The sequence below is a fragment of the Somniosus microcephalus genome, chromosome 10 (genome assembly GCF_052327205.1).
Source record: "Somniosus microcephalus isolate GS21.2 chromosome 10, FLI_Smic_1.0, whole genome shotgun sequence".
NCBI classification, from domain to species: Eukaryota; Metazoa; Chordata; class Chondrichthyes; order Squaliformes; family Somniosidae; genus Somniosus; species Somniosus microcephalus.
The window spans coordinates 25,788,812-25,809,882 of NC_140996.1; the positions used below are offsets into that span (position 1 = coordinate 25,788,812).

The 21,071-nt window shown below is 42.0% G+C and overlaps 1 protein-coding gene across 14 annotated transcripts in view; it reads right to left on the minus strand.

Moving 5' to 3' along the window:
- The window catches only part of mycbp2 (MYC binding protein 2), a 230,805-nt gene that overhangs the window by 30,798 nt on the left and 178,936 nt on the right, over positions 1-21,071 (minus strand). For 12 of the 14 annotated variants that reach the window (XM_085998516.1, XM_085998512.1, XM_085998524.1 and 9 more), the window contains 10 exons: positions 19,465-19,709; positions 15,231-15,398; positions 14,945-15,102; positions 8,521-8,720; positions 8,173-8,322; positions 6,331-6,491; positions 4,039-4,195; positions 2,830-3,057; positions 1,663-1,728; positions 871-1,110 (listed from right to left, as the gene is read on the minus strand). In XM_085998516.1, the coding sequence (XP_085854642.1) occupies positions 871-1,110; positions 1,663-1,728; positions 2,830-3,057; positions 4,039-4,195; positions 6,331-6,491; positions 8,173-8,322; positions 8,521-8,720; positions 14,945-15,102; positions 15,231-15,398; positions 19,465-19,709 (1,773 nt within the window). The remainder of the gene's footprint in view (positions 1-870; positions 1,111-1,662; positions 1,729-2,829; positions 3,058-4,038; positions 4,196-6,330; positions 6,492-8,172; positions 8,323-8,520; positions 8,721-14,944; positions 15,103-15,230; positions 15,399-19,464; positions 19,710-21,071) is intronic. The other 2 variants (XM_085998525.1, XM_085998514.1) reach the window with 1 other exon arrangement.

A 21,071-nucleotide genomic window follows, 5' to 3' on the forward strand; every position in this document is an offset into this window, starting at 1 on the left:
GTAGGGTTAATGTCCACATGTACGTTAACTCCCCCCAGCTCTACCTCTCCACCACTCCTCACGGCCCTTCCACTGTGTGTTGTCAGACGGCTTGTCGGATATCCAACAATTTGCATTTATATAGTGCCTTTAACGTAGTAAAATATCGTAACAGGAGCATAATTAGATTAAATTCAACACCGAAGGAGACAGGACAGATGATCAAATGTTTGGTCGAAGAGGTAGGTTTTAAGCAGCGTCTTAAGAGACGAGAGAGAGAGAGAGAGGTTTGGGGAGTCCAAGAGGTTTGTGGAGGCAATTCCAGAGCTTAGGGCTGAGACAGCTGAAGGCAGGGCAGCCAATGGGGAGGCGAGGGAAGTGGGGGATGCACAAGAGGCCAGGGTTGGAGGATTTCAGAGGGCTGTAGGTTACATAGATAGGGAGGGGTGAGGCCATGGAGGGATTTGAACATGAGGATAAGAATTTTAAAATTGAGGCGTTGGTGGACTGGGAGCCAACGTAGGTCAGCAAGCACAGGGGTGCTGGGTGAACGGGACTTGGTGCGAGTTAGGAAATGGGCAGGAGAGTTTTGGATGAACTCAAGTTTATGGAGGGTGGAAGATCAGAAGCCAGCCAGAAGAATACTGGAACAGTCGAGTCTGCTCACAGTTACAACAGAGTCCAGTTTTACACAAATACCAATCTCCAGGTATTTTCTTTGAATTCTACTGCAAATTAGAAGTTATATGATTCTGCACATTTTTAATTATGACTTGCTAGACGAGAGACATATTTTACACATTATAACACCAGATGTGCACCGACAGTGGTCAATGAAAGCCATGATTCCGAAGAACAAAAAATGTAAATAGATTTAAAAATACAATATACCTGTGAGGTAATAAGTCGGAAAACTCTGAGGGTCTCTGCTTCACAGTTCTTCTGCTGAGCAACGCTTGCCGAGATTTGCCCGCCAATTTTGATGCTTTCACTTTCCTTCCATCCTAACACTTTGACTTGTCGAACTCTCAATGTGTTCTCAGGGCCTTTGAGTTCTATTTTAATGATATGATTGTCTCCTCCAGGAAGTTCACTGGTTACCCATCCCATATGCCTGGAATCCATGTCAGTCTAAGAACAGGAGGAAAAAAAAAGTGGACTCATGTTTATTCTTGAAAGCAAATAGATTTCTTTAGTGTAAAATCAGTTTTTAAACAAAGCAACTTTATTATAAAAATGAAGAGCAGCAACGTGTCTGTCAGGCAAGCTTAAAGATTTAAGTCTGGAACAAGAAAAGGTTATTCAGCACATAAAGCTCTTTCCACAGTCCATGCTTGACTATCTCATGGACATGCCTCCCCTCCAACTCAACATCTCTTTACTGTCTCTCATTTGAATCAAATTGATCTACAAACATTTCTGCAGCCCTCAAACCCTTTCCTCAACAGGTTTGGCGTTGTATTTTTTGCCTCTTGTACTATTTTATCTATATGGCGGAATTAACCAAGGTACTGAACAATGGTTATGAGACATCAGCAGTTTAAGATTACTGGTGGAAAAGAAATTAGAAGAAAGTTTACAATGACATGTTTCATACAACAAGGGGAAGGGGGAAGAGAATAAAACATACTGTAATAAAAAAAGCTTTGCTTCCAACAACAACAATTTCTTCCAAATTCTTACTTGTTTAATTCTGCTTAGATCTTCGGTTGCTTTTCCAGAAAAGAAAGTCATTGAAGACACCTTGTTCTGTAGAGGGGAAAAAGTACATTTCTAGAGTAAACATATGACAAAAAACACTTCATTTATCAAGAACATGCATTACAATTATGAGCACACAGCCGGCCGCCCAACCACCCCACCCTCCGGTTTAAGCTTTTCATCAGACCTTTGAACAAAGGTTACTGAAGGGAACTGCTAACGTTCTTCTTTTGAAATAAAAGATGCAAAGTTAAGTATTAAGAAAATGAGAAATAGGAGTCGTCGGCCGTACGGCCCCTCAAGCCTGCTCCACACCATTCAATAAGATCAAGGCTGATCTTCTATCTCAACTCCACTTTCCTGTCCGATCCCCCTATCCCTTGATTCCCTTAAGAGTCCAAAAATCTATCGATCTCAGCCGTGAATATACTCAACCACTGAGCATCCACAGCTCTCTGGGGTAGAGAATTCCAAAGATAACAACCCTCTGAGTGAAGAAATTTCTCATCTCAGTGCTAAATGGCCAGTCCCGTACTAAGTTTAAAATAATTGGCAAAAAGGCCGGGGCGGGGGGAAGGGAGGAGGAGACGATGATATTATCTTTTTCTCAGTGAATTATGATGATCTGGAATGCACTGGCGGAAAGGGCGGTGAAAGCAGATTCAGTAGTGACTTTCAAAAGAGAATTGGATCTCCACTTAAAAGGAAACATTTGCAGGGCTATGGGGAAAGAGCAGCGGAGTGGGACTAATTGGTAGCTCTTTCAGAGAGCCAGGATGAGTCGAATGGCCTCCTTCTGCACTGTATGATTCTATTGTAGGTGGTGTGCTTATCTGATGTATTGTTGATTCTGTATAATCAACACGTTTCAATTCAGAGTTATACGGTCTATCAGCATGGCCTTTTCCATCAGCTTAAAAAGAGATCGGGAATATATGGTGGGTACCGACCCTGATGTATATCCCCCACAGTGCTGTTATTCGCCCAGGACCTACAATCCCATATAATTCATGCACAAATTGCCATTTTAGTTCAGAGGAAATGGGAGCTTGCCTATGGAAATCCTTTTTTCTTTTGAGTAACAGTAAAAAGTATTCGGAAGAAGTTAGAATTGTAAAGCAAAGACTTTGAAATATTCCTATTTCTTACCCCCAAGTCTCGAGAGTTGTCCACATGAACAGATACATAACAAGCACAAATTCCTTTAACACAATTTATAGTTATGCTCTTGGTTTTATTCTTGTCTTCATCTCCCGACTCCCAGAAGGTTTCTGTTGATCCATCCGTCAAACTACCAATCATAGCTGGTCTACTAGATGTCTTAATATCTACAATCCCAGTGAGGTCTTTCAAACATGTTACTGTACAGAGCTCCTGCTGTGAAAGGAAAAAAACACTGATTTTTCCTTCTATGGGACATAACGCATAAAGAAAAAAAAATTGCTGTGACTCAAGGCCGATTATAGTCAAGAGCAACAATTAGCCTCTGGTCTTCTAGGTAAAATGTACTGATTTTTTTGACAAGATCACTGGGGAGGAAGGGGGGGGAATTGAAAAGAATGGAGAATCAATGCACTAAATAAGCTAACAATACAAATATGCTAGATTGCCTAACCTAGGTGTGGTCTTCATTTTTTCATTCCTTAAATAGCATTCAATCTCCACAAAGAAATGAACAGGCCATCAACAAAATGGAAAAAAAAACACCAGGACAGTGTCCCTTTAGGAATGTGACAGTCATTTGATCTTTGCCGATACCTACTTTGTGTGAAACCTGCTCTGGAAGCTTATCTCAGAGGCTTTAAAATGAAATAGCTGATATTCTGAATTGTTACAAGGAATATAATTGTACACAAAGAAATCTTCAAGTATGCACTAGATTAGATAAAGACAGTTTTTAAAGATTTGAACGGCACTTGAAGAATAAAGGAAGAATGCATCATATTAATTATACCCACATAGAAAAGCAGAGAGGTATTCCTCCAGTGGCTCAATGAGTTTATCCAGTATGCAGCTGAGCTGCAGGTCAGGTATGTCTCGATTTCGATCTAGCGGCTGTGCTGAGATAGCTGATCTCAGGTTGGGCAGTGATAGAGGTACCACAACTGGCCTCAGGAGGTGAAAATATCCCCGAGTGCTATCCAGTTTTAGCATGTATGTTGGGTGAGGAAAGGACTGGGCTCAATGGTAATTTGGTGGCTGCAAGACTATACCAAACAATATCTGGAACCAGGCAATGAGGGGCAAATTCTATACCTGGTCCGCTGTGTGGAAAGAAGCTAATCAGACTACACCCTCAAGAGTCTCATTTCATCTTGTTGCTATTAAGCAGAATATTTCTGTGTAAATGAGCTTTACCTGATTCAAGGCTTCATAACCAGACTGCACACTGATGTTAAAGCTTTCTTCACTATCGCCATCATCAGATTTAGAAAGGATATTATTGATGTGGTGGAAAACATTGCTCTGATGAAGGAATTGATGATCAGACTGCTTGAATTTCAGACTCCAGCATCTAGATACACAACCAATAAACATCAGTAGAGAAATACTTGTGATTCGAAGACCGATGCCATATTGGGGACTGGAGGTGGGGAGGGAAAGAGAAGGAAATCAATTTATAGACAGCCAAGGATTTAACGATTATACCTGGTCGATACTACCTACCCATCATGAAGCAATCTTCAAGCACTTAACAGTACATTTGATCATGCCAAGTGGCTGTACATGCTACATTTTCTAAATAATATATAATGGAATCGTGCGATTGGATTTCACTGCAAGTTCATGCAGTCTGGAGCACTAAACTAAGCAAATCATAGAATCATACAGCACGGAAGGAAGTCATTCGGTCCATTGTGTCTGTGCCGGCTCGTTTAAAGAGCTATCCTAAGAGCAAATCTTAATGTAGGTTTATAAAACAAAAACAGAAAATGTTGATATACACAAGAGACCAGTCAGCATCTAGAGAGAGAACCGACAAGTTAAAGTTACAGATGCAAATCCTTTTCCAAAACACAAACTGTTTTGAAAAAGGCTCCACACCAGAAATGTTAACTTGCCTACTCATGTCGCTGATGCTGACTGACCTGCTGTGTTTCCCCAGCAGTTTCAGTTTTTGTTTCAGATTTCCAGCATCTGGAACATACATACAAGTAACTAAAGTATAAAATCTTGAGCAGCATTTGAATATGGTTAACTCCATTTATAAAATGTTCAAATCACTTCCTGTTTCAATTGCTTTTTCATCACATGGATTTTAAACTCTTATTTAATTTTAAATATTAACTTATTTTTAAACCTTTCATGTGGTGGAAAACATTACTCATGATTAAAGAGCTGACGATCAGACTGCTTAGGCATATTACGAGAAATTTGAGAGTCTGATGTTCAAAAATACACTGGAATTGAACACGAAGCTGGAAGACAGTAATGATTCAGTCCATGGAGCTAAGTTTTTAACACTACATTCAAAGCACCTGAGGCAATATGTTGGCAATGTTAAAATCTCAAAACTATTTTCATTTCAGTGTAACAATGCAAGTATGAGACAGGATATTGTAACAGCCCATATTTTCTTTTGGGGGGGGGGGGGGGGTGGTGGAAATTTACACATCTACATAAAGTAATTTAAAAAAATTGTACAAAATGAAAGTGACAACTTTTCTGAAATTTTAAATTAAAAATAAACCCCAAACACTCATCTTTGTGTCATTTCTGTGGTCGAGTGCAGAAACATTAAATTTGTTTACTTAGTTGACTCTAGGAATCTTTGATTCCATTGACTAATAACAACCTCAATTAGGCGGCTATCCATCACAAGCTCTTTTTAAATAAAGAAAAACTCCGTACCCCCACCCTCCTTAAAGCAGTGACTCGGTGTATATAGTTCCATGGGTGCCAGTGACCCTCTGGTACCTCACCCAAGTGGTTATTCTTCAAGGTCTAGACACAGTGTCAGAAAAGTAATTCAACTGTGAGGGGGCATCAAAGCCAGGCCAAATCCTGTCCTTATCCATCCACATGCACTTTCCGGCAATGTTCATTGGACAGTAACCAGGAATGGAATCTTGGCTGATTTCCTCTTCCACAGCCTGCAGCTGCTGAAGCCAACTGTAGCACTTCAAGCTGATGTCTGCTAACTCAAAGATCACGGATTCAACCAAGGATCTTCTGCCCTGCATGACTTAGTAGTGCATTTACCAATAGTAACATGGAGTCCCATGAAGGAGATTTATCCCCCAAAAATTTGCAGGTAAGACAATTACAGGACTTAACCAGAAGCATTCCTTTAAGGACATTAATCTTAAGGGTAGGCCGGTTGGATAACTATTTCTGAATTGGTAAAAGTTATCAAATCATATGAAGATTATTCACAATTTCCTACTGATGCAGTTGAGGAAAACTGAAAATATTTTACAGCAAGTTAAACTTCAACACATACTTAAAAAATAAAATAAAACTGCACTTTACAACACAGAACCGGAACATTTTGTTCAGGTAGATGAATGAAATGTTGACAACTTAATCACTGCTCCTCTACTGTCCCAACACTAGAAGACTGAAATTTGATAAACAGATGATATTCCCTTCACATCTATGCAGTGTGTAGGATTCATTCTATATAGTTACAAAAGAGCAAGAGCCTACCGTAAAGCCATCTGCTGCAGTGAACTGCCACTGGGGAGTGACATCATCAGGTCTGAAATAGTTTGCAGCAGACGGTGGAAAGTTTGAGGCAAAGGATGAGCTGCTTCTCCTGCAATCACGATATCAGACAGTGGGTGCTCACACACTCCAGAATCTCTTTCCTGGTTTACAACATCAGAAAAAAGGCAATTAGTGGCTCCTTCGCTGAAAATAAATTTTGAAAATTGTTTGCAGTCTAGCAACATTGTTCATCATATATTTGCATCATCATATTCTTGGGAGGGAAGGACTTGGGTGAGGTGCTCAATAGAGGTGAAGGTGCTGGAGCAATAGGAGATTCATCTATAAATGAGATTGTAGATGGTGAAAGTCATGTTATTGAGGCAGCTGGCACCACAAACATAGCAAAAGGCATTGTAATTGTAGCTGTGTAGTTTAGTGTCAGTTGCAATAAGTGAAATCACAATGATCACGCATTGAAAGCATAAGTTTACGCATATGCTCGGCTGATTGAATATGCCAGGAGGGTGCATAGGGTTATTATCCATAACTAGAACTGGAGCTCTCCAATTGTTTCCTGACCCAGCTACAGAATCCAATGATCATAGCAATCTAAACATTTGACACGCTTCCCACTAGGCTGGTGCACTGGTGGAACTAAGGTGGGTGGGCACTTCCGCCTGTGGAATGTACTGTACGCGCTGCTGACCCTCATCTGTTTTCCAGGGTCAGCTCATTTACACATCAATGGCAACTGCCCACTAGCGAGCCACCACACATGATCTAGGAGCACAGAGGGGACAGGAATTGATGAGGTGGGTGCAGGATTTTAAATCTGGTCAGACAGCCATCACCTTTACTGCTGATATTAGCGGGGGCATCATCTAGATCAGCTCATAGTAGAGCACTAAGAGGCACATAGTGGAAGCTTTATTATCGTGATAGAAACTACCAGTAGGACTCAAATAGCTACAAAAAGCTATCAATAAATGCTGAATATTTTCAAATTTAATATTCACAAAGAATACACAAACCCAAGAGTAGAACAGATATACTCTCAAATACCACACAATTATAGGCCTCAGTGACAACCATTTAAAGCATTCAGACAATGAAGGAGAACTGCTTTATACACAAAGCTCTTTTGTTTGGCACCCAAAACAGTCTGCCAGTGGTGAGGCAGTAGCAAACATCTTGAGAAGAGGCTGGGAGGCATCACTTGCATTCTTGTGTCCATTTGTGGGCAGGCACTTTTATTAAGGGATGCACAAAATGCCAAAAATCCAGGAATTTCTACTTCTCGAGGCAGAACCCTGCCACTCTGCGACCCCGTGCTCATTTCTGCTCCCTCCTGTCCGAATTCTGTTTCACTCCAGCTGCACCAACATCGGAAAGCCGAAGCTAATGTGTCTAATTTCTGAATTTACCGTAGTATTGGTTTAATAATGCAGACAATCCAAACATCATAATTTCCTTTAGGATCATCACAGCGCCAGGGACCCGGGTTCGAATCTGGCCTCGGGCGACTGTCTGTGTGGAGTTTGCACATTCTCCCTGTGTTTGCGTGGGTTTACTCCGGGTGCTCCGGTTTCCTCCCACAGTCCAAAGATGTGCAGGTTAGGTTGATTGGCTATGATAAATTGACCCCTAGTGTGAGGGGGATTAAATACTTGGGGCTACGGGGATAGGGTGGGATATGTGTTGGTGTAGGGATTTTGGGGATCGGGTGGGATATGTGTCGGTGCAGGCTCGATGGGCCGAAATGGCCTCTATCTGCACTGTGGGGTTTCTGTGATTCTGTGATCAGACAAATATTCTAAGAGACTGCAATATTTAACCAACCTGTTCTATATTCTCTTTGTTCACCTTGTTATCATCAACTTCTTCATCCTCAAATTCCAAGGGAGCAGGAGTCAGAGATGCCACAAAATGCCAGAGAATGTCATGGAGAGCAGTTGTCTGAATTACACTGCACAATAGCCAGTTGAAGGCCTGTTTAAATTGAAAAACAGCCACAAAACATTTAGACTTTACTCTTCAGACAAAATGTCAAAGCTCATGATTAAATAAAACTAGTTCACTATCTTAATTAATCCTAAATGTAGATCATTTCTGACTTATCTGTTGAATGCATAAACTACATGCAGATATTTCGGTTGCTTAAAAATACACCTTGATTATTGTACTGACCTCCATAGCATACACTCTGCAAGCAGATTTCCTTAGAGCATGTCTCATAGCCATTTCCAACCCTTCCAAATCATGGTGTTGTATGACGAATGCTAGAACAGGCCACTGGAAATTTCGTTCTCCCTTGGGCAGCGAACTGTGAGCGGAGATCAGGCGAGAAAGCTCAGGGGATGGATGTCGAAGAAGAGAAGACCCCACTTCTGTTTAAGAAGAAATTTAGTGACTAAAAAGTTTAAACATAAATGAAACATGATTTGACATTAAAACATAAATTGGGGAGGGGAAGGAGGGGGGGCGGGGGGGGAGAGAAAGAGAACTTGCTGCCAAATTTTTTGTTTGTTTTTCACATGGCCAAGATTGTCGGACAGGAGGAATGGTGGAAATGGAATGGCGGCGCGCACAGACGCAGCGGCTTTGCTTCTCCCAGGACGGTGCTATTTACATTTAATGTTAATGTTATTTGTACTGGACTCATGGGAGCTTGCAAGATCACATTTCGTTGTTCATGTACTTGTGCATTGTACAATGACAATAAAGTTGAATTATTGAGTTTTTTTTGGGGGGGGGGGGGGTGGTAAAAAGTGCTGGAAAATGGGATTAGAATAGACAGGGCTTGATGGCTGGCGCAGACACGATGGGCTGAAGGGCCTCTTTCTGTGTTGTATAACTCTATGACTCTATAAAAACTCTACGATAAAATGTTTGTTTTATTGGATCAGATGTATAATCCATGATGATTGGGAGAGGCTCCCGCCAGCCATTCCAACACATGCAACAGCTGCGAGACTCACCACACCCTCCCAGTACCACTGTCAGCTGGAGTTGATAGTGGGCCCATTTTCAAGTAGAAAATACAGATAGATTCTTCATATATCTGCAAATTTGAGGAGCAGCAGCTTTGGGGCAATTTATCAGAACTGAAGGTTCTAACTGGCAGCATACACTGAAGCCCACAAACTTTTCTGCTGGCAATGTTCCCAAACGCATTCCGAATTGTCTTTTTAAAAAAGATATATATTAACAGAAGTTATCAAATTATAGAGGCATGATTCAAAAGCAATAAGGTACAAACGTAGCGCACTGAGAATTGGCGTTTTTTTTTTGAGAAAAAGGTTAAAAGTTTTAATGCGGGTGTAAACAGATTTCAAAAGAGAAGATAGGGAAAATAAGGAAACAGTAATTAGATGATGTCAAGCTTAGGTTTTAGAAGCCTGAAGACTGTAGAAGGAAGGAACGAAAGAGGGAGGCAAAGTGATGAGTCTTGATGACAACACATTGAGGGTGTCCGAGGGAAAGGAGGTGGAGTAAGCTGATACAAATGTAGGATAATGTCTTTGCAGCTAAGAATAAAGAGAGGAAATTTGACAATGGCACTGGTCACATCAATAAAACAGGAAGAGATGAGAAAGTTTGCTATGAAGAGAGGGAAGCTGTCAATGACAAACTTCTGAAGCTGTTTAGGTCTGCCATAGATACCTTCTCTGGTTCGGTGGCATCAGTTGCTCTTAAAGACATTTGAGCATCTTCCCTTTTATGGGAGTTGACTCGCACGCCCTATATAGAATCATACAGCACAGAAGGATGCCATTGGGCCCATTGTGCCTGTGGTGGCTCTGAAAGAGTTATCCAATTAGTCCCACTCCCCTTAGCCCTGCAAATTTTTCCCATTCAAGTAATTATCCAATTCCTTTTTGAAAGTATTATTTGAATCTGCTTCCGTAACCCTTTCAGGCAGTGCATTCCAAATCATGATAACTCAATGAAAAATGTTCTCATCTCGTCTCTGGTTCTATTGCCATTATCTTAAATCTCTGTCCTCTGAAAGGTTACTGACCTTTCTGCCACTGGAAACAGTTTCTCCTTATTTACCCTATCAAAATCCTTCATGATTTTCAACTCCTCTATTAAATCTCCCATTAATCTCTCTGCTCCAAGAACAACTCCAGCTTCTCTAGTCTCTCCACGTAACTGAAGTCCCACATCCCTAGTACCATTCTAGTAAATCTGCTGTGCACCCTCTCTAAGGCCTTGAAATCCTACCTAAAACGTGGTACCCAGAATTGAACACAATACTCCAGCTGGAGCCTAACCAGTGATTTACAAAGGTTTAGCAGAACTTCCTTGCTTTTGCACTCTGTCTTGATTTATAAAGCTAAGGATCCTGTATGCTTTTTTAATATCTTGATCAACTTGTCCTGCCCCCTCCTTTAAAATTGCACCATTTAGTTTATATTCCCGCTGCTCATTTTTCCTACCAAAATGCATCACTTCATACTTCTCAGCATTAAATTTCATCTGCTATGTGTCTGCCCATTTCATCAGTGTCTAAGTCTACTTGTATGATAGCATAACTTAGCTATCATCCCTTGTGATATGGAACAGATACTCATGTCTACTGCACATGTATTTCATCAATCTCTTTAAAGGTGGATTGAGCAAACACTTGGTGAGATGAGATTTGATGCAAATTCTTAAGCTGCTTTATTTTCCATATAGTGAACATACAGGATCATAGAAGCTTACAGCACAGAAGTACTAGAGAAACTAATGGGGTTAAAAGCCGACAAATGCCCTGGACCTGACGGCCTACATCCTAGGGTTCTAAAAGAGGTGGTTGCAGAAATAGTTTTGATCTTCCAAAATTCCCTGGATTCCAGAACGGTCCCATTGGAAGGTAGCAAATGTAATACCGCTATTCAAGAAAGGAGGGAGAGGGAAAAGAGTGAACTACAGGCCAGTTAGCCTGACATCAGTCATCTGGAAAATGCTGGAATCTATTGTTAAGGAAGTGGTATCAGGGCACTTAGAAAATCATAACATGATTAGGCAGAGTCAACACGGTTTTATGGAAGGGAAATAGTGTTTGACAAATTTATTAGAGTATTTGAGGATGTAACTAGCAGGGTAGATAAAGGAGAACCAGTGGATGTAATATATTTGGATTTCCAAAAGACATTCGATAAGGTGCCACATAAAAGGTTATTACACAAGATAAGGGCTCATGTGGTTGGGAGCAATATATAGTAGCATGGATAGAGGATTGGTTAACGGACAGAAAACAGAGTAGGGATAAACGGGTCTTTTTCAGGTTGGCAGGCTGTAACTAGTGAGGTGCCGCAAGGAACAGTGCTGGGGCCTCAGCTATTTACAATCTATATTAATGACCTAGATGAAGGGGCCGAGTGTAATGTATCCAAGTTTGCTGTCGATACAAAGCTAGGTGGGACAGTAAGCTGTGAGGAGAACACAGAGTCTGCAAAGGGTTATAGATAGACTGAGTGAGTGGGCAGTAAGGTGGCAGATGGAGTATCATGTAGGGAAATGAGAGACTTGTGCTCCAGAACTAGCCGCATCTCTAGCCAAGCTGTTCCAGTACAGCTACAACACTGGCACCTATCTGACAATGTGGAAAACTGCCCAGGTATGTCCTGTCCACAAAAAGCAGGACAAATCCAATCTGGCCAATTACTGCCCCATCAGTCTACTCTCAATCATCAGCAAAGTGATAGAAGGTGTCATCGACAGTGCTATCAAGCAGCACTTACTCACCAATAACCTGCTCACTGATGCCCAATTTGGGTTCTGCCAAGACCACTCGGCTCCCGACCTCATTACAGCCTTGGTCCAAACATGGACAAAGGGGCCGAATTCCAGAGGTGAGGTGACTGCCCTTGACATCAAGGCAGCATTTGATAGAGTGTGGCATGAAGGAGCCCTAGTAAAACTGAAATCAATGGGAATCGGGGGGTAAACTCTCCACTGACTGGAGTTATACATAGCACAAAGGAAGGTGGTTGTGGTTATTGAAGGTCAATCATCACAGCCCCAGGACATCGCTGCAGGAGTTCCTCAGGGCAGCGTCCTAGGCCCAACCATCTTCAGCTGCTTCATCAATGACCTTCCCTCCAACATAAGGTCAGAAATGGGGATGTTCGCTGATGATTGCACAGTGCCATTCACAACTCCTCAGATAATGAAGTAGTCCATGCCCACATGCAACAAGACCTGTCCTATGATGAGAGATTGTGTAGAATGGGCCTATACACTCTGGAGTTTAGATGAATGAGAGTTGATCTCATTGAAACATACAAAATTCAGAAGGGGATTGACAGGGTAGATGCTGAGAGGTTGTTTCCCCTGGCTGCCGTGTCTAGAACTAGGGGGCATAGTCTCAGGATAAGGGGTCGGCCATTTAAGACTGAGATGAGGAGGAATTTCTTCACTCAGAGGGTTGTGAATCTTTGGAATTCTTTGCCCCAGAGGGCTGTGGATGCTGAGTCTGAGTATATTCAAGGCAGAGACATATAGATTTTTGGACTCTAGGGGAATCAAGGGCAGGAAAGTGGAGTTGAGGTGGATGATCAGCCATGATCTTACTGAATGGCGGAGCAGGCTCGAGGGGCCATATGGCCTACTCCTGCTCCTATTTCTTATGTTCCAAGGCGGTCATTTGGCTCATCATGCCCATGTTGGATCTTTGAAAGAGCTGTCCAAAGGAGTCCTGCACCCCAGCCTTCTCCCCCTAAACCCTGCAAATTAGTCCTCTTCAAGTACATGTCCAACTGTCGTTTGAAATTTCCTATGGAATCTGCTACAATTGGTTTCACTTATTTTCAGCAATACAACATGATTTGGAATAATATAGAAATACTCAACACGCTATGCTACTCCATTTCAGTGGGTCATCTTGCTTGACTTAAAGCTAGATTTATTTTTAAAATCATCTCTCCTGTATTCCATCCTTCCTGCAGCCATTTGCTGCCTGACTGCTTCCTGCTTTTGCTGCATTCTCTTTTGTTTTTGCTAAGCCTGACTCTAGTGTCAGCTTTTAGTCAACTTATTATCCCCACAAAAAAAAGGGGACTACACCAGCCTAACTTGGCAATGATCCCGGATAGAGTTGATGCAGAAAGACAATATGGAAACTGTAATTTATGAACACAGGTGACACTTATTCTTCACATTTCTTTTTCTTCCTATAGTCATACAGCTTTTGGTAAAACCTTTAGCACATTTTAATGAGCATTTTGATTTTGACAAATGCAATTTTTGATTTTCACGTGCATGTGATATCAACTTAGACAATTTTATTCGCATGTTAACATTAAAAAAGTTAGTTCTTTGTCACATAGGGGGTCTCAAACAAGTTACAGAATATAAATAATATAGTGGACCCTCTCTCCAATCTGTGAAGGGCAGAGAGGTTAGAAATGTGGCTGCATACGGTCAAATTAGGTTGGGTTATTCTGACTTCTACTTTTAAGAGGTACTCTCAATTTAAAAAAATAACAATGTACAGAATATATTTCAGAAATTAAAGAACAGGTCCTAAAAGGGGATTCTGCCAATCACATTAGACTGGCCTGATATGGTTATGCATCAATTGAGGCTCGTGCTGCCTATGCATTCCAAATTCAAGAATGGCCCGCCTTTTCTTTAGAAGCAACTGTGAAAGAGACACTAAGAATCTACAAAGACCTTCTGGTATTGAGGCTGAATGGCAACTACAAAAAATTTCAGCAGGGAAGGGTGGTTAGACTCCTTTTATGCATTTCTAGAGTGTGAACCCACAAGTTAAGTATTCTGGTTAAACCTTTGGCAAAGGACTGATTGATGATCCTATTGATCAGGCCAATAACAGTATCACTTTCTAGTGTATTCCAACTGAAGTGGTATATACAATGGTCTAGAATTTGCTGTAACTGGTCAATGAACGGCACCCGCCGTTAGTTAGACTCGCCTGTGCCCGTTTGTGAAATTAATAAGGCAAGGACTGAGAAGAAAGTGTAAGTTAGAATGGTGAATTCAATGTCAAATCAGATACAGTAAGAGAAAGAGAGGAAAAGAAAGATTGGATTAAGACAGAGAGAAAAAAAGTAAATAAAAATCTCCAATAATTAAAACCTGACAGAATGAGACTCCACACTTGTAAGAGTTATTTTTCCAGTGCCAGAGAGGTTGACTGTCAGTAATTATCACTTATCGCATCGTTAAAAGGGTACTTAGGCTGAAATGGATAAGGCTTAACTTTCTGTTGAGTGTTTAGTTCGTATCTACCGTGCAAATACAGCAACTTCACGTCGTGCAATGCAATGGTGATCCAGTCGGCGAGATACCATTTTCGTGAAGCTAACGCCGGAGCGACGCATCTCCAACCGCAACTTTGATTTCCGCGCCTGAAGTTGCCGTGGCATTTGCACATAAATAACGGTGACGCCAATAGCCTCACCGTTAATTTTGACAGCAAAGTTTGGGCCAATATGTGCTTTTTAGATTGTGGATGTTAGCTGGTCTCCAAGGTATTAATGGCCATACTGTGGTTTGCTAAGATTTTCGATGCATTTTTGTGACACAAAAACATAGAAATGAAATTAAAGACAAAATGTTATGCATCATCACCATAGCAGCTACAGAAACCTCTCACCTGCATCACCACTGTTAACTCTTCGCCTAGGAATAGCCTTCACACGGGCAGGTGATATAGAGTGTTGTTTGTCATATTCCGATGCAACAACGGAGTACGATCGCTGGAAGACGCTACGTTTTGCTGTATCATTTTCCATTATAGGGCTGGTTTCAAGACTATAAAAACAGGCACAATGCACCATTACACAAACTCGATAAGAAAGGAACTATTAGTTTCTAAAACACCCAGAACATTCATCTTTAACACTACATGCCATCAATAAACAATTCTGTTATGGAAGTACCTAGGAGGCATTGATTTCAGGTTAGTTTCAGGCTCGTCAAAGACATGAGGGCAGGCATCTGGTGTGACGGATATGTATGGCGCCGGTACAGAGGTGGAACGAAGATATCTCATTTCATCTTGGAAGAGGTGATCATCATGGTAGCCAGTAAAGTTCTCTGAATGCTGTCTGTTTGGCAAAGTTTTACAATTGTGAATCAAAACTAAACAGCAGCAGCAAATAAAAGATTTTCACAAGATAATACCTATTCAAAAATCTATATATGTTAAACCCAATTAGAAACAGTGGACAGCAAGGAAAGTGATTTAAGTTAATTTGAAGAATCAATGTGATTTCATGAATGATACTCAATCCTAATCAGATCTCTGAATCAGAACTATCAGTGCAGACAAACTAAAGATCAATGTTACAGTGGGTAAATGGGAGCATTTGGTGTGGTACTGAATCATGCGGGCCAGAAAGGTTCCAGATTTGATCTCTGGTGTGTGCGGAGAAGCTCTCAGCCAGGGAAGCAAGTGTCCTCAGTCTCTCTGGGCTATTGAGCAGGGGTTTGGGGCGGGAGGATCAACCACGGCTCCTACCATTTAATATCTAGTGACTTTCCTCAGGGCTATGTGCAGGCTGCAGCAGCCAGGGTGCTGTTCAAGTTCTGTTCTCAGTAACTAATAGCATCTATTCTTCAGATTTCCAAAGTTGGCCATTTTTTTGATCGGTTGGTGCAAGATTAGAAGAATTTTGTGTGTGACTCTGCAAACTTACTGCCATACTCTCCCAAACAAGCCAGTTACTCAGGCAGGTATGTTTACCTCTCATCGGGTTTCTGCTTGTTCCTGATCCATCTCTCCTTACTGCTGGTCCCTACCGTCTTGCCACCACTGCCAGAAACCTTGTACAGTAGTTGGTTCCATGACTACGCCCCCCGCCTCCCCACCCCAAATAAAACCTATGTTAGTTAAGGGAACTTGATTTTAGATAGGGGCTAGGGTTGAGATAAATTTATTTCTTAATTTAATTGAAATGGAGCGCGTTGAGTTCGAACGGGAAGACTCTGTGCGAGATGGATTTGGCAGGGAGGGAGGTGGGATTCCATTAAGGGGGAAGGATAGGTTTTGGGCTATTTGGCCTTGTTACCACCCCATTTCTGCTACCAGTGCTTCCTCTCACCAAGCTGATAGTAAACTACTGTGATTGGATCTTTACTGAGAAAAAAGATGACGTTCATGTATTTCATGGTACATTTATGCAAAGAATTTTTGCAAAATACTGGATTTCTCATGGCGTTGCTTTTAGAAAAAACACTGGGCCGGATCTTGCTGGAAAAATAATAGCATATTAACAACACAAGACGTTATTAATGCGCAAATCGGACAGCAAGTTCAGGGGATGAAGAGATACGCCACAAGTTGTGAATCTCCAGAACTTGTGCGCTGATTTACACTACTCCGCCATTAGCTTCGCACAAATGGCATCTCGCCCTCAGGCGTCCATCCATTATTTTTAAGAACTGGATATGCACATTAATTGTCCAGTAAACATTAGGCCTGGAACTTAACAGCGCAAGTACGTTTTTAACGACACCATAATTGTTAATGCAATGCCAATCAACCTTTTGGCCCCAGAAAGGGAAGAATTTAAACTGTTCAATCTCATACCTGCATGGAGTAAATTGTTGAGATTTAAAAAATGCCAAATGTTAAAAAAAAATTTTACTTTTCTTTTGTCTCTCTCCGAATCCAATCTTTCTTTCCCTCTCTTTATTTCTCTTTTTGTACCTGATTTGTCACTAATGTATCCATTCTAAATAATCCTCATTCTCCATCGTTTCCAATTCATTCTCAATCCTTAAATCTCTTTGGTCCCAGATGCCCCGTTGCCCTCGCCGCGATTCACTTCCAGCAACTTATGGTGCAAATTTTTTATTTATTTATTTTTGAGTTGAAGGGTTTAGGGAAAAAGTCTATTTAACAATGCACGCCGCGAGATGCCCCATTATTTTAGGGTGACAGCAGCATTTTACCATGCAATATAGAAAGAATTATTGCACAGGTATATTTTCACTCTTATTGGGAATAAAGTGCATGTTACTTAAAAATAAATGAATGTAAAATTCTGTATAGAAATTGGAAATTAGTTTAACCAAAAAAATAGTTGAAGTTATATATAAACAGGTTTTAACATTAAGGCCTAGAAATTGGGTTGGGGCGCCAAAGTGGCGCAAAAGTCGCCCGAGCGCAGGTTTTAGCGCAGCGATCGGAGTGATACCGATCACCAGAAATTCAGTTTCAGTGCCCCTCGAGGGAGACGGGGCGAGGCTCGAGGCGCTCCACGTCCCTCTTAGGGTGCTGAAACTGATTATCGCAGTGCAACGTGCCGCAGCGCCACATGCTGCGGCACGGCACGCTGCGGTACTGCAGGCCTTCCTCCCACTGTTAAGGGGGAGGTGCCTGCAACAGCGCAAACCCTGATCGCGAGTGCCGGCAAATGAGCCAGACACCAAGGAGAAGTGCCGGGCTCTCGGGAAACAGCCGGCAATGCTGCGGGGGGGGGGGGGGGGCGGAGGTGGTTAGGAGGCTGGGGACGGAGGTGCTGGCAGGCGGCCGCCCAAAAAGCGGCCGCCCCGCACCTCCACCTTAACTTGTGCTGCTGCCGGCACAGTAAGGCCCCGTGGACCGGGCGCGGGTAGCGAGCGGCGCAACTGCGGCGTTCGCTACCAAATATCACGAACGGGGCATGAATGGGGCACTGCGCACAACGATGACGTCATCGGTGGCGGCGCAGCGCAAATGCCTAACGCCACCATTAGCGCCCCTACTGAATATCGCCAGAGACGCAGCCAGTGGCGCTACAGCCACTGACTGCCTCTTTAGGCGCTAACAGGTGGCGCTACTCACCCAATTTCTCCCCCTAAGAGTCCTAAGTATAAAAGGAAATGCCTGTTAAAAATGTTTGTAAAATAGGTTAAATTTTGATTTAAAAGGTATTCCTATAAAATTTACATCTGTAGATACTATTGGGAGTGAGACAGGGTATTGGGTCTGAGTATTGCCCAAAGAGATTGCCAGGACACCAGAGATAAGTGTATTCACCACAAGGGGTGGGGGGGGGGGGGAATCTTGGGCAACAGGATTATCTGTAGCCAGACAGGGATAGCTGGGTCAGAAGCCAGTGCATATGTGGGGCATGGCATTAACATATGCTGGGAGGAAGGGAGTTTGGGACCCGACCAGGTAGGGAAGGAGCAGAAACCAGATGGGAAAGGAGGTCTGGGCAAGACTGGCGTATTTATATTTTTTTGAAAATATTGCATTGCAACATCCTAACAATTCTAAAGCTGTGCATACTTTTAGAAAAGTTTTTCTTTTGCCTTATGTGAATAAGACCAAGTTATTTGTGAAATCCTACAGGGTGAAGGGTTGGGGTTAAAGATTGTGGGTAGAATCAAACTTTGCATGCACGGAGCCAATGCGACACAAAAAAGGGTATTCTTTCCACCTCTCCCACTTCAACAAATTCTACTTCATCCTTACCAGACTTGCTGGTTTAGGTTCAGTTTTGATGGCCAGACAGTAGATGATACTGAATGCCAAGACACCAACTTGCCAATTAGGTGAAGTGACGGCGGTGTGGGGCTACACTTATCTGCAGGAGCGTACTGCAACAGCAGGAAGGGCAAGGGCATAAAAATAAATCAAAGGAAAAGCTGCAGGCCTACAACAAAGACTTTGGCAGATCAGTTTGCATGATGTAAATGGATACCCCAACACTTTGCAGCTTACAAAGGCAGGGATATATTGGAGCAGGACTGTCCCCCAAACCGTAATGAGGTAAATGATTAAGCTATTTTTTTGGGGTGATAATGGGTGAGGGATGAGCATTCTTCAATAGTACCATGCATCATTAATACCCAACTCAACAGGCATGTGGTACCTTAGTTTAACAATTCACCCGAGATAATATAGTATTACTTCAGTGCTGTCCTGAAGTGTCAGTCTGGATTATGTATGCACGTACAATGTCTTGAACACAACAAGCTTCTGACTCAGAGACACGAGTGCTACCAACTAATCTGAACTGGTATGATAGTCAAAGTTTCAGTAAACATTTACATTTGTGCTACAAAATGACTTAATTTTTTTTGTACAATGGGATATCATCCTGTCCAACAATGCAATATTATCAGATTTTTATTGTAAAGGAATCCTCATCACTTTTGAGCAAATCTGTTGTACTGTACCTTGCAAGGGTCTGTAGATAAAGGCATGGATATTTATTGGGCATCTCATCAGAGATGCCCTCTTTCAGACTTGGAAGATGTGAATGAAAAGGCCTTGGGGTATGGTAACAGAGAATATTTGGTTCTGCAGCACTACTCAGCGACAGCAAGAACATAGAGTTTGCTTTAATCACTTGATGAGCTTCCATGGAGGGCAAGGCTCGTGGGGTCTTCACCTGCACCGGCTTTTTTCTGGCTTGTTTAACCTGAAAAAGAAAAGTACCAACATTGACAAGGTGCCTTTCTTCCCAAATTAAAAACAAACAGAACTATGAATATCAAACAGAAGGATAAAAAGTATAATCCATGTTAGGTATTAAAAATAAAATCACTAAGGCAGAAATCGAAGTTATTTTATTTATTTAGGTCTTAATCAATGTAAAAGTTAGAGGGCCAATAGAAACATCTACATTTTTATTTCTAAAAGTAAAAGGTTCCAACAACTGATGTTCTGCAAGAAGTACACTTTAAATCAGACTGCAGAGTTCATGCAAGAGCACAATTCGCATTTACTAGTAATAAAAGGCAGAGCACCACTTTTCTTCAAACTACTCCCAATGATTTGGGTAGTTCTACCTTTTGGATTATTTTCATTGCAGTGCCACAAGCCGACATTAATATAGGGTGTGTTCGAAAATAAAAACAGCAGTGTACAAAAAATACAATTTCACTCTTCACAGCATAAGCAGTACTTTAATTCCCCATCATACATTTAGTGCGTAAGGTGCCAGTACAAACTTTGAAAAATGTAACAGGTTCAGACACCAAGCACGCATTATAGTTTGGTAGGACTGCAGAATCTGGTACCAAGTTGCTTCTCTTTTTATTTTGATGGCAAATTACTGGGTGACAAGGCAAGAATCTCAAACATAAATATCAACTATACCTAAATTTGAATTGATCATTAATGGAACGCATTCTTTTAACTTTCAGAGAATCCCTTCCCAAAATGTTGGCAAGACAATCATGCAGCACATAAATGCTTCAGTGTTTCTTGTCTGAACACCCTGAAGAGAATTCTGAGTAACACTGGACGTGTTGGCACTCATAGCTAAATAGAATACTGGCAAACCGTAAATACTTCCACCTACTTCAACTTGATTTTGGTAAAATTTAACTGCATGGCGGTGAAGGCTTTATTTATTTATTTATATTCGTTCATGGGATCTGGACGTCGCTGGCAAGGCCAGCATTTATTGCCCATCCCCAATTGCTCGAGAAGGTGGTGATGAGCCGCCTTCTTGAACCGCTGCAGTCCGTGTGGTGAAGGTACTCGCACAATGCTGTTAGGGAGGGAGTTCCAGGATTTTGACCCAGCGACGATGAAGGAACGGCGATATACTTCCAAGTCAGGATGGTGTGTGACTTGGAGGTGGTGGTGTTCCTCCCATGTGCCTGCTGCCCTTGTCCTTCTAGATGGTAGAGGTTGCAGGTTTGGGAGGTGCTGCCAAAGGAGCCTTGGCGAGTTGCTGCAGTGCATCTTGTAGATGGTACACACTGCAGCCACGGTACGCCAGTGGTGGAGGGAGTGAATGTTTAAGGTGGTGGATAGGGTGCCAGTCAAGCGG